The sequence below is a fragment of the Erpetoichthys calabaricus genome, chromosome 7, assembly GCF_900747795.2.
Source record: "Erpetoichthys calabaricus chromosome 7, fErpCal1.3, whole genome shotgun sequence".
Taxonomy (NCBI): domain Eukaryota; kingdom Metazoa; phylum Chordata; class Cladistia; order Polypteriformes; family Polypteridae; genus Erpetoichthys; species Erpetoichthys calabaricus.
The window spans coordinates 95,143,217-95,156,438 of NC_041400.2; the positions used below are offsets into that span (position 1 = coordinate 95,143,217).

Sequence of the window (13,222 nt, forward strand, 5' to 3'; positions counted from 1 at the left end):
CGGTTACTCAGTTTGACCGGAAGACCAACTCAAGGAAGTGTTTTGGTGGTTAAATTTCTTCCATCTCACAATTATCAAGGCCACTGCACTTTTGGGAACACACAGAACTGTACAGATGGCTTTAAACCCTTGCCCTAATCTATACCTCACAAAAATTTCATTCACAGGTCTACAGAGAGTTTCTTGAAGTTCATAACTTGATTTTTGCCTTGACATGCAGTGTGAATTTTGGGACCTTATATACACAGGGGTATACACGTCTTTCTAAATTATGTACAATTAATTCAGTTTGCCACAGGTGGGCTCCAGTCAATTTCTACAGATATCTCAAGGATAATTAAAGCAAACAGGAGGTACCTGACCAGAGTCTGGGATGCCACAACAAAGGGACAAAAAATGTAAATGAAGGAGAGATTTCAGTTTAAATTTCTTAATAAATTTGCAAACCTTTCTACCTTTGAGTATAGACTGATGGGTAAGAGTGACCAATGTATGTATTTAAATTTAAATCTATTAACACAAAAAAGTGTGCAGAAAGTGAAAGGGTCTGAATATTGTCTATGTCCACTGTAGATGCATCTTTGGCAGGAATTTTGACATTAATAAGATCAATAAACTGAATTGAGAATATTTAACTCTTTAGTACTGCATATATGTCCAATTTCCATGTGTATGGTATATACAAAGAATTCTGTAAATTCTTCAAACAGTTAAAAAACATACACACACACACATATGTATATACATATATATACATACTTAAATATGCATATACAGGTGTGTGTATGTATGTGTATGTATATATATATATATATATATATATATATATATATATATATATATATATATATATATATAGTGCATCCGGAAAGTATTCACAGTGCATCACTTTTTCCACATTTTGTTATGTTACAGCCTTATTCCAAAATGGATTAAATTCATTTTTTTCCTCAGGATTCTACACACAACACCCCATAATGACAACGTGAAAAAAGTTTACTTGAGGTTTTTGCAAAATTTTTAAAAATAAAAAAATTGAGAAAGCACATGTACATAAGTATTCACAGCGTTTGCCATGAAGCTCAAAATTGAGCTCAGGTGCATCCTGTTTCCCCTGATCATCCTTGAGATGTTTCTGCAGCTTAATTGGAGTCCACCTGTGGTAAATTCAGTTGACTGGACATGATTTGGAAAGACACACACCTGTCTATATAAGGTCCCACAGTTGACAGTTCATGTCAGAGCACAAACCATGCATGAAGTCAAAGGAATTGTCTGTAGACCTCTGAGACAGGATTGTCTCGAGGCACATATCTGGGGAAGGTTACAGAAAAATTTCTGCTGCTTTGAAGGTCCCAATGAGCACAATGGCCTCCATCATCCATAAGTGGAAGAAGTTCGAAACCACCAGGACTCTTCCTAGAGCGGGCCGGCCATCTAAACTGAGCGATCGGGGGAGAAGGGCCTTAGTCAGGGAGGTGACCAAGAACCCGATGGTCACTCTGTCAGAGCTCCAGAGGTCATCTGTGGAGAGAGAAGGACCTTCCAGAAGGACAACCATCTCTGCAGCAATCCACCAATCAGGCCTGTGTTGTAGAGTGGCCAGACGGAAGCCACTCCTTAGCAAAAGGCACATGGCAGCCCGCCTGAAGTTTGCCAAAAGGCACCTGAAAGACTCTCAGACCATGAAAAAGAAAATTCTCTGGTCTGATGAGACAAAAATTGAACTCTTTGGTGTGAATGCCAGGCGTCACGTTTGGAGGAAACCTGGCACCATCCCTACAGTGAAGCATGGTGGTGGCAGCATCATGCTGTGGGGATGTTTTTCAGCGGCAGGAACTTGGAGACTAGTCAGGATAAAGGGAAAGATGACTGCAGCAATGTACAGAGACATCATGGATGAAAACCTGCTCCAGAGCGCTCTTGACCTCAGACTTGGGCGACGGTTCATCTTTCAGCAGGACAACGACCCTAAGCACACAGCCAAGATATCAAAGTAGTGGCTTCAGGACAACTCTGTGAATGTCCTTGAGTGGCCCAGCCAGAGCCCAGACTTGAATCCGATTGAACATCTCTGGAGAGATCTTAAAATGGCTGTGCACCGACGCTTCCCAACCAACCTGATGGAGCTTGAGAGGTGCTGCAAAGAGGAATGGGAGAAACTGGCCAAGGATAGGTGTGCCAAGCTTGTGGCATCATATTCAACAAGACTTGAGGCTGTAATTGCTGCCAAAGGTGCATCGATAAAGTATTGAGCAAAGGCTGTGAATACTTATGTACATGTGATTTCTCAGTTTTTTTATTTTTAATAAATTTGCAAAAACCTCAAGTAAACTTTTTTCACGTTGTAATTATGGGGTGTTGTGTGTAGAATTCTGAGGAAAAAAGTGAATTTAATCCATTTTGGAATAAGGCTGTAACATAACAAAATGTGGAAAAAGTGATGTGCTGTGAATACTTTCTGGATGCACTGTGTATATATATATATATATATATATATATATATATATATATATATATATATATATATATATATATATATATATATATATATATATATATACACTAGGGGGCTTCGCTCACCAACCCCCGTGTTTGGTTTTTCGGATACAGACTTTTAAGTTTTTTTTTCTTTGAATTGTTGCTATTTCATTAGTTTCACTTTTATTTCAGAACTTCTGTAAAAACAATATTTGTAATCTTGCGAGTCCCAATATGCTGAATCTTTTTAATGACGTCAGGACAGGTTTCTCTGTTTGGAATTTCAGCACAGACAAAACGATCTACATCATCAGCAGTTAATAATTTTTTTTTACAAAGTAAAAAAGTAAGTAGAGTTCTGCATTGGACTCCTGTCTGTAATGTCGTGCTATTTTCCTCTCTCAGTTCCAAAAGTACATGGGGTTACCAAGGTGATACCCCAGCTTTTGTCTAGGTTTTTGTACAAGGGCTAGACAGAACGTTTTTGACTCCTGGGGTAAATTGTGCATTTTAAATAAGCAGACAGATAAATATATATACACTAACAAAGTAACCACTAAATGCATGTGCGGTAAACTCCGTTTTTGAAATTCTCAAGATTCTTTATTTGTCACATGCATAGTTATACAGGACATCAGCTTATCAAAAACTGTGCAAAGTTAGAAGAATATCAGTTAGATTAACAAAAAGTCATAGATTGAAAGATAACAGTATAGTAGAACATAATAAATAAGTAAAATTATGTGAATAAAGTAGAATTAAGTGTTAAGGTGCAATAGTGTAGTAATTATTGTACAAAACCAAAGTTAGACTGGTGCATAGTTAAATGAGGCAGTTTGTTTGTTTGCGCTACTGCGATCTTTACTTTCTTTTTTTATATTTTCTAATTTTCCTACTTTCATATCCTTTAACTTTCTCCACATGTGTATAGCGCCGTTTTTTTTGTTTTTTTTTTTGAGCCTTTCTAATTTCACTGGTTTCATAGTCTCTAACCTGCTCTGCATGTGTTTAGTGCCAACGTTTGTAAACGTCTTTATGAAGTTCTATTTTGTCATTTTACTCATTGTCTTTTAATTCTGAGCCGTACAGTACAATACATAGAACAAAAAAATCCTCAATACAGTATAAAAATAAAAATTCTAGAAGTACGGAGTAGAATTTCACATTAGATGTTATCACATAATATGATTTGGATTTGTTTTAAGTCCTGGAGACCTCATTCATCAAGCTGCCTCCCCCATTTTGCCATTCAACATCTGAAATAGCGCTAATCCGAAGAAAGAACCCCTCATTCCCACGTCCCCATTCATCAGGGATGACTTTACCTTAGGCAGGCAATCTACAATTTAAAGAGATTGTTATTTTCTTGTGAATTGTTACATATGCATTATTTTCACTTTTACTTTAAAAACTTTTGTAAAAACATATACATACTTGTTTCTTTATTTCCTGCCCCGCGCGAGGTTACATCTCTTTCTTCCCAGACGTTAATACTGCTCGTGTTGTGAAGGGTGTTGCGGCTGAACGTACGCTAAGGATATGCCTTTGGATCATTTGCTGTCTTTTTGCTGCTTGCTAGCTGCCTCTTCTGCCTGTCGCATGTCGTTGTTTTAAGAGCTGGGAACACATGATGCTTGCCTGCCAAAAGCAACCCAACAACTGCTAGCTTAGAGGTCTGTTGACTTGTTTTAAATGATGGCTCAATGCCTGGTCTCACGTGACGTTGTAAAAGCAATACCTGTCTTTTATTTCTGGCCCCGGGAGTGGTTGAATTCTTTCTTGCAGGATGTGTAAAGCTGCTTGTGTTCGGTTGGGGTAGCTGCTGTCACGCTGCCCTTCGATCTTTTTAAAGCCTGTACAGCCGCTGTCCTTTTTGCTACGGCCCTGGGACAATCTCTTGGCACCAAGTCTCATGTTTACGGTCCCCGCAAGATGCACCGTGGCAAGTCTCCTTGGTCTAGCAGGTCTTTAAAATGTCTTTCAAGATTATCGCGTATCGTAGCCTTGCATTTGCTTTCCATTCCAGGATTTTCTTATATATATATATATATATATATATATACTGGATATTCATGGCATTCGTAGTCTGAATCACAATCTGATTGTATGGGTGGTTACCTACCAGGTAACACCAGTGGTTGGTCAGCAAGTCGGCTAACATCCGCCATGGTGCCCTCTTTCAGTTGCGAGAAGCAGATCATAGAATGGTTGAAAATAGTTTTACTGTCAAATAATGCATATATATATAATCAGTGAAGCTACCTAAGTTTAAAGAATTTCTTAATATTTTGACATGGCCAGTAAAGGGAGCACAGGAGAAAAAGTTAGATGTAGCGCGAATAAGAATGTTGAGATGGATGTGTGGAATTACAAAATGAGCTGAATAAGTAATGAGGCAATCAGAGGTACAACAAAAGTGTTATCTAAGAAAGTATAGGAAAGTAGGATGAAGGGGTACGCACAGGTGATGAGTTGAGACAATGAATATTTGGGCAAAAGTGTGATGAGAATGGAAGTACAGGAGTAGAGAAAGTAAGTGAGGCCAAAGTGGAGGTCAATGGATAAAAAAAAGAAAATCGGAAGGAAATGGGCTTGACTGGTGAGGAGGTGCAGGATTGAGCTGAATAGAGAAGATTGACCAAGCACATTGACACCAAATAGAAGTGGGAAAAGATAAAGAGAAAGAATAAGAAGAAGAAGACTGGTATTAAGACTTATTACTATGTCCTACAGCTATTATATGGGTCCTACAGCTGAACACAAAATCACAAAGTTCATTCCGCACTTCAGCTCCCTTCAAGCAGTACCATCTAAGAGACAAGTCTACCAGACTAGTGGACCTGCTTCTCATTTTAATTTTAGGCTTTGCCACAGTAGTGTCTTGCTATGATTCCATACTTTCAGTTTGGCTTTCTCAGGAAATTTTGAAACGGCACAATTAAAATATAATCTCTGGCAGGTCTATCGGTACAACATATTCATGATGAGATTCATAAATCGAAGCCAGGATAGTGCAACTTCTACAATGACACATAATCCACTAATAGTAGTTCCTTTAAAGTATTATGCAAATGTAAAACATAAATCTTCACTTACAGAACACGTTTTAGATAGGATCCTAGAGTGTCAGCACCCTGGAAATGTCTTCTGTTGTAAAGAATAAAGTATTTTGCTGTTTACCAGAACCTTTCTGCTACCTGAAATTTAAACACATGCGATACTCAAACACATACTGTACAGGAACTTTAGAAATTCTAACAATAATGGTGCATGATTCACACATGGAAAAAGAGTCAATTTTTAAACAGCTGCACCCCAGGACACCAACATTTTATACCTCTATCTTCTGAAAGAAAGAGAACCAACCAACATTAAATTAAAGGTGACTCATTGTTGACTGGTCACACCGGCATGCTGGAGGCGATTACTTGTAAACATTTGGATAGTGTGGTGTTATGATTGTGCTGTGGTGGGGTTGACTTGAGAATATGACAAACTCCAAGACACGTAAAGATACACTTGGCTAGTTGCATAATCTTAGAAAGACTAAAGGTGTCAAGAGAACATTAAAGGAGTTTGGATTTTAGTTTATGACAGTCCTGCTTATAATTCTTTACTCCACTTTATTGTACTCTGAAGGAAACCTTATGGTTGGGCAAAAATAAATGAAAGTCTTTTATTGCATATTACAAATGATTATTGAATTTTTTTAAATAGAGTTATTATTGTTTTATTTTTTCCATGCTAGACGAACATGTGCATGTCAAGGTCTGGACCCAGAGACCTGTGGTGCTTCATTTTCTTTTGGCTGTTCCTGGAGCATGTACTATAATGGATGCAAATTTGCCAGAAGCAAATTGCCTAGAAAATTCAGGCTTCTGGGTGATGATCCTAAGGAGGTCAGTATCCTTGTCTATTTGAATAAACCTTAAGACTTTGCCTTAGAAATTGTCCTTCTAGTTTCTACACCTCCCCTGTCTTCTTTTCCAACCCCATCCATTCTATATTAATATCAAAAACAAGCTTTTGAAACAAAAGCATGGGGATTTTAAGTTCAAAGTTCATGAAAAAGGGAATACATTTGCTTTCTTTATTTTCAAATTCACCTTTCTGCCACTGTGTATGATATCATACAATTTTTCATTGTTACCTTGTCTATTTTACCCCTCGTGCATCTGTACAGCTGTTAAACAGTGTGTAACAGAAAGACAATGCATACATTTCAAATGTATTGCACTGTATCACAGATCTTCAAAACTATATGCTGAAAATATTGTGCATTTGTAAATCTATTGATTGACATTTTTTCTTTGGAATCAGGAGGAAAAACTTGAGTCAAGTCTGCAGAATCTGGCAACTGTAATGGCCCCCATTTATGGAAAGATGGCCCCTGATGCTTACAGTAACCAGGTATTCTATACATTATCATGCTTCTTTTAAGCTATGTTAAAGTGTTTTTATATAATAATTAAAAGCAATTTCATTATTGGTCAATTGATGACAAACTTCCAGTAATAGACAAAAGATCGATACAATTGATCAACTAAATAATTATTTTTTTACGTTTTTTTTATTAAAGAAGTGTAAGAAGTACGATGAAATTCGTGTGACATTATTTTGATAAGCTCATGTTTCAGATTTGGTTAAAAAAACAAACATCTCAGTGAGAACTATAGAAAATCAAGGATACAGAGAGACTGTTCCTAATTCTAATTTCTAAACTAAACATGACAAATATCTTCAACATTAAACACCAGAAAATGACATTATTCACACCATAAAAACAAAGTGTAATGGTTTGAGAAGAAAGGGTTATAACATACTGTATCAAGACATGTCCATCGAAAGAAATCAAAGAAATGGAAACACCTTAGCGTCCTGCCCAGGGGATGTTCCTGCCTTGAGCCCATTGATTGCTGCGATAGGCTCCAGATGTCCCACAACCCTAACCTGGATGAGCTTCTTAAGAATATGGATGGACGGACAGATAGACCTACCTTAGGGAGCAATACCTTAATTAAAAGAAAAAGATGTCTCAGATAGTTGAGCCCCCCATTCTTTAAGTCACACATAAGGTATCAGCCATCAAAGTAATCTCTTTATTTCTAACACACATTCAAGTTTCTATGTTTTTTTCATATTTAAATGATTATTTAGTCACAAACCAGTTTATCGTTTAAAGGCAACAATTAATTAAATACATAAACACATATACTATGTATATGTGTCCAAAATCGATGACTAATGATTTAACATAAGAGTCCTAAATTTAATTAAACTCCAAATTATCTTGTTCTTGAAATTGCTTTAGGTGACAATTAAGTTGCATTTCCAAATGGACAAATTATAGGACTATTTCTTTTCACATTGGAGATATATGCATTTTAATTGTTATGTCACTATATAGCTTGAAAATCCGACAAATATCATAGTTCTCATTAAGTGCTGTTTCACTGTGCCTATGGAAGACTTGGTGTAAGAAGCATGATTATGTGAATGCTGCTCATAGTGCCAGGACTGGAATCTTTCATTAATCAATTAAATGAGTTCTGTAGTTCATAGTTCCCTATTATCCACATATAATTATTCTTTGTAATGTAGCCATATTTAACAAGTTTCAGGACAAAGTAGATTTATAAAAAATAAATTATGGATGTTGCCCAAAGGATAGGTATATTGCACATATAACCACATTTATACAAACAGTGTCTGAAATGTGATCAAAGTCTAGCTCACTGGCAGTTTGAGACAGCAACACTATACACTGTATTAACGTCCATCTAGGGTTAAAGCACTATATAAATGTAAAGAATTATTATTATTATTATTAATATACAAGTATTGATATTCTTTGTTAAGAAATAGATTTTAATTTGACACCAAATGCTTAGTGTATGCATTCCTAGATATATCCTAAATGGCACAATAAGCAGTATCAATTAGAATTTCAGTTCAATGGATGTAGAATTATAAAATATAATACAAACTTACAAAAAATGTTCTGGGTTTTCACGGCTAGCTTGAATGTCAACACTTGTTTAATGGTGTGTATTAATTGGAAATTATTCTGCCATTGGAAGGAAATTTGGTCATTACATATTAAAGGGCAGCATGGTTAAAAAAATAAAGCTAACATGGTAGCAAGTAGTTAGCACTACAGTGATCCCTCGCTATATCGCGCTTCGCCTTTCGCGGCTTCACTCCATCGCGGATTTTATATGTAAGCATATTTAAATATATATCGCGGATTTTTCGCTGCTTCGCGGGTTTCTGAGGACAATGGGTCTTTTAATTTCTGGTACATGCTTCCTCAGTTGGTTTGCCCAGTTGATTTCATACAAGGGACGCTATTGGCAGATGGCTGAGAAGCTACCCAACTTACTTTCTCTCTCTCTCTCTTGTGCTGACGTAGGGGGGTGTGAGCAGGGGGGCTGTGTGCAGCTGCGGGTGCTTCGCATACTTAAAAGCTCAAAGGGCACGTATTGATTTTTGACTTTGTTTTTCTGTGGCTCTCTCTCTCTCTCTTCCTGCTCCTGACAGAGGGGGTGTGAGCTGCCGCCTTCAACAGCTTTGTACCGGCGGTGCCTCGCATACTTAAAAGCCAAAAAGCCCTATTGATTTTTTTTTTGACTGCTGGCTTTGCACTCCTTTGAAAAGGAAGATATGTTTGCATTCTTTTAATTGTGAGACAGAACTGTCATCTCTGTCTTGTCATGGAGCACAGTTTAAACTTTTGAAAAAGAGACAAATGTTTGTTTGCAGTGTTTGAATAACGTTCCTGTCTCTCTACAACCTCCTGTGTTTCTGCGCAAATCTGTGACCCAAGCATGACATTCTAAAAATAACCATATAAACATATGGTTTCTACTTCGCGGATTTTCCTATTTCGCGGGTGGCTCTGGAACGCAACCCCCGCGATGGAGGAGGGATTACTGTATAGGCATTCAGGTCCAGCATCCTGATTTTGTATCCTGTGTTTGGTTATTGTGGATGTGTGTATAGGTTGAACATTCTCTCTATGTCTGTGTTTTTCCTCAAGGTTTCCTACAACCTCAAACACATGCATGTTAGTACATAATGCTGTACAAGCGGGCAGTACCTTGAACTGACACCCATTGTGCCCAGTGCTGTTCACCTAGGTTCTTTGTCCTCATGATCCCAAACTGGATTAAACATTTTTTTTTAATTTAATAGACATTATCTTCTAATGTTTCTAACAAAACAGCTGCTTTGCCAGAGGTTAATCAAAACATGAAACTTCAAAACAATAAACTACAGCACACATTGCCTGCTGTCTGAATGTGGTCTCTCTGCTCTTTACTGTACATTACTGAATAACTAACCATATAATTAAAAAAGAAATCTAAATGTGAACTTTGATTTAGGTGGAACATGAGCAAAGGGCAGCAGACTGCAGGCTGGGACTGAAAGAAGGTCGTCCATTCTCAGGAGTGACAGCATGCTTAGACTTCTGTGCCCATGCACACAGAGATCTGCACAACATGCAGAGTGGCAGTACACTGGTGAGTCTATAATAAAATGTTCATAATAAGTAAGAAACAAGTTGGACATTTGCTCTGGATGGGCCCGGGGAAGCAAAAAAGCGTACCATCATTTAGATTCATTCATCCTGAAGAACAACAGTTTTGCATGGTATTTAGTTCTATCATGTTCTACTTTGTCCATCACATCCTGAGGGGAAAGGATAGAGGGCATACTGTATAATGCAAGGTACAAAGATGCAAAACAGACAGAGTCAGGGGTTAAATTCTTTAATGCTGCAAACCTTTTTGGACACATACAAGTCTTTTGGCAATTATTAGCTATCTATATTCAAATGTTTGCTCACCTTAACTCCCTTAGAAGGTCTTACTAATGCCTGTTGAAAGTTTCAAAGTGATGTGAGACCATTTTCAGGATTTACTATATAAAATTCAATAAAAGAAGGAAACTGGGCCAGCCATCTTGAAAGCTCACCGAATACTAAATAGTAACAACTTTAAGCACTTTATTGACTAGTATTACTCTACTTATTTGTTTTATTGTGGAAAGGCTTTGAGGTACACCTCTAATCAAAACTATATATCTTCTCCTAACTGTGCAAAATCTTTCTAATGTGATGACTAATGTAATGTAATGTAATGACTAATTCTCTTTTACTCCAACATTTAACAGTAATTTATTCCATATCATGCTAGTTTATCAATTCTGTACAGTCTACACTCTGTTTTATATTATGCTACTGTATTAATTCTATTGGAGCATCCGCCTCACCCGCTGACCCAAATAATGTAATCAGTCTCTGCCAGTAGAGTAACTAGAAATGCAAGCTTCAGAAGCAAGCAGTTAACCTTAGTTTAATATTTTAGAATTCAAAACATTATTAACAATCTATAATCTTACATGACAAAGTGAATGCAAATCAAGACATGGCCATTCACGCCATACACCCAGCTAGCACTAGATGTTCAGTTTTCTAAGCAGACCTGTTCTTGCATTGCACTTCAGCATCTTAACCTTTTCTACACTGCCTCAGTCTTGATGGTGGTAGACACACATGAACAGTTCATTGTCTGATCATTTAAAGCTAATCTAACATGTGTTGTGGTCCTGTCCCCGAGGTGCTCAAAAATCTTGCTTATTTCCAAGGTGGCTATTGCCTTTCATTTAGGGCCTCATAAAACTACATTTCCTGTCTCCATGCCCAGTTTTGCCTTTCAGAGCTGACGAAACTAACATAGATCTCTGACATTAGAATCCTTTCTTTTGCAGCAGTGAAGTTACACAAGCACAAGCATACTTGTGTAACTCCACACTCAAACCAGTAATTTTGCTCATCTCTTATAAGTAACCAAGTAAAATTCCACACAGCATTCCTAAAACAACATAACTCTGGTCTTATAGTGCCACAGAGTCTTTAACACTTTCTATTAAATCTATTCACTAAAATATTCAGGCAGTTCTTATCTAAATACAAAAGATTTAGCAGACAAAACACATTTTCATTATAATATAAGAAACTATTTTAGCATAGAAAGTAATTAACTGTCTTTTTTAAGGCCCTTATTCAGTAATATTTTTAAGCATTGTATGAAATGTTCTTCTCCTTCCAAAGAAGTTCTTCTCTTTCCCCATATACTGTTCTATCCTATTTCTAAAGCATTTCCACGTGTCTTTCTGCTCATGGCCTCAAAATTGACCAAAAAGCTTTTATCACCATTCTCCTAGCATGAAACTGGATCATTACTTCAGAGGGAGACCGTTTATAAATCTAAGAGGTTCAATTTTGACTTATTTGTTAATATAAAGTTCTGATTTGCACAAAGTACAAGCTGAGCTTAATGTAAATGGTTAACATTAATCTTGAAAGAACAGTCAATGAAGCCCAGCTAATGTTGTCAGATTGAATGTACCAGAGGCTTTATGCATAGGTAGCCACGTTGCTGGATGGGGATGCAAGAATATTATAAATGCCTGCACACTTGCAAGTGCTGGGTCAATGTGGAGTCACCTAACATGCTCATCTTTGGATATGGGCAAGATACCTGAGTATGGGATTAAAAACCCACATGCAGCATATAACCTTTACACAAAAACCGAATGGGCCAGGACTTAAGAGTTGGAGTTAGAGCAGCACTAACCACTCTGCCACCAAGCTGTACCCAATTAAACATGTATTAAAGATTTATCCAGTGTTGTACTTTATATAAACTGCTCAAAAAAATTAAAGGAAACCTTTGAAAACACATCAGATCTCAATGGGGAAAAAAATCATGCTGGATATCTATACAGATATAGACTGGGTAATGTGTTAGGAACGAAAGGATGCCACATCGTTTGATGGAAATGAAAATTATCAACATACAGAGGGCTGAATTCAAAGACACCTCGAAAATCAAAGTGAAAAAATGATGTGTCAGGCTAGTCCATTTTTCTAAAATTTCATTGCAACAACTCCAAATCGTACACAGTAGTTTGTTTGGCCCACACGTGCTTGTATGCATGCCTGACAATGTCGGGGCATGCTCCTAATGAGATAATGGATGGTGTCCTGGGGGATCTCTTCCCAGATCTGGACCACAGCATCACTGAGCTCCTGAACAGTCTGCGGTGCAACCTGGTATCGTCGGATGGACCGAAACATAATGTCTCAGAAGTGTTCTATTGGATTTAGGTCAGGCGAGCGTGGGGGCCAGTCAATGGTATCAATTCCTTCATCCTCCAGAAACTGCCGGCAAACTCTCGCCACATGAGGCCGGGCATTGTCGTGTACCAGGAGGAACCCAGGACCCACTTCACCAGCACAGGGTCTGACAATGGGTCCAAAGATTTCATCCCAATACCTAATGGCAGTCAAGATGCCATTGTCTAGCCTGTAGAGGTCTGTGCGTCCCTCCATGGATATGCCTCCCCAGACCATCACTGACCCACCATCAAACCGGTCATGCTGAATGATGTTAGAGGCAGCATAACATTCTCCACGGCTTCTCCAGACCCTTTCATGTCTGTCACATGTGCTCAGGGTGAATCTGTTCTCATCTGTGAAAAGCACAGGGTACCAGTGGTGGACCTTCCAAATATGGTATTCTGTGGCAAATGCCAATCGAGCTCCACGGTGCCAAGCAGTAAGCACAAGGGTTGCACTAGAGGACGTCGGGCCCTCAAGCCACCCTCATGAAGTTTGTTTGGTCAGAGACATTCACACCAGTGGCCTGCTGGAGGACATTTTGTAGGGCTCTGG

At 38.0% G+C, this 13,222-nt stretch overlaps 1 protein-coding gene across 2 annotated transcripts in view; it reads left to right on the forward strand.

Moving 5' to 3' along the window:
- Window positions 1-13,222, forward strand: part of tet2 (tet methylcytosine dioxygenase 2) — a 166,601-nt gene that overhangs the window by 132,220 nt on the left and 21,159 nt on the right. For both annotated transcript variants that reach the window (XM_028805179.2, XM_028805181.2), the window contains exons 6-8: window positions 6,230-6,380; window positions 6,802-6,891; window positions 9,867-10,004. In XM_028805179.2, coding sequence (XP_028661012.1) covers window positions 6,230-6,380; window positions 6,802-6,891; window positions 9,867-10,004 — 379 coding nt within the window. The remainder of the gene's footprint in view (window positions 1-6,229; window positions 6,381-6,801; window positions 6,892-9,866; window positions 10,005-13,222) is intronic.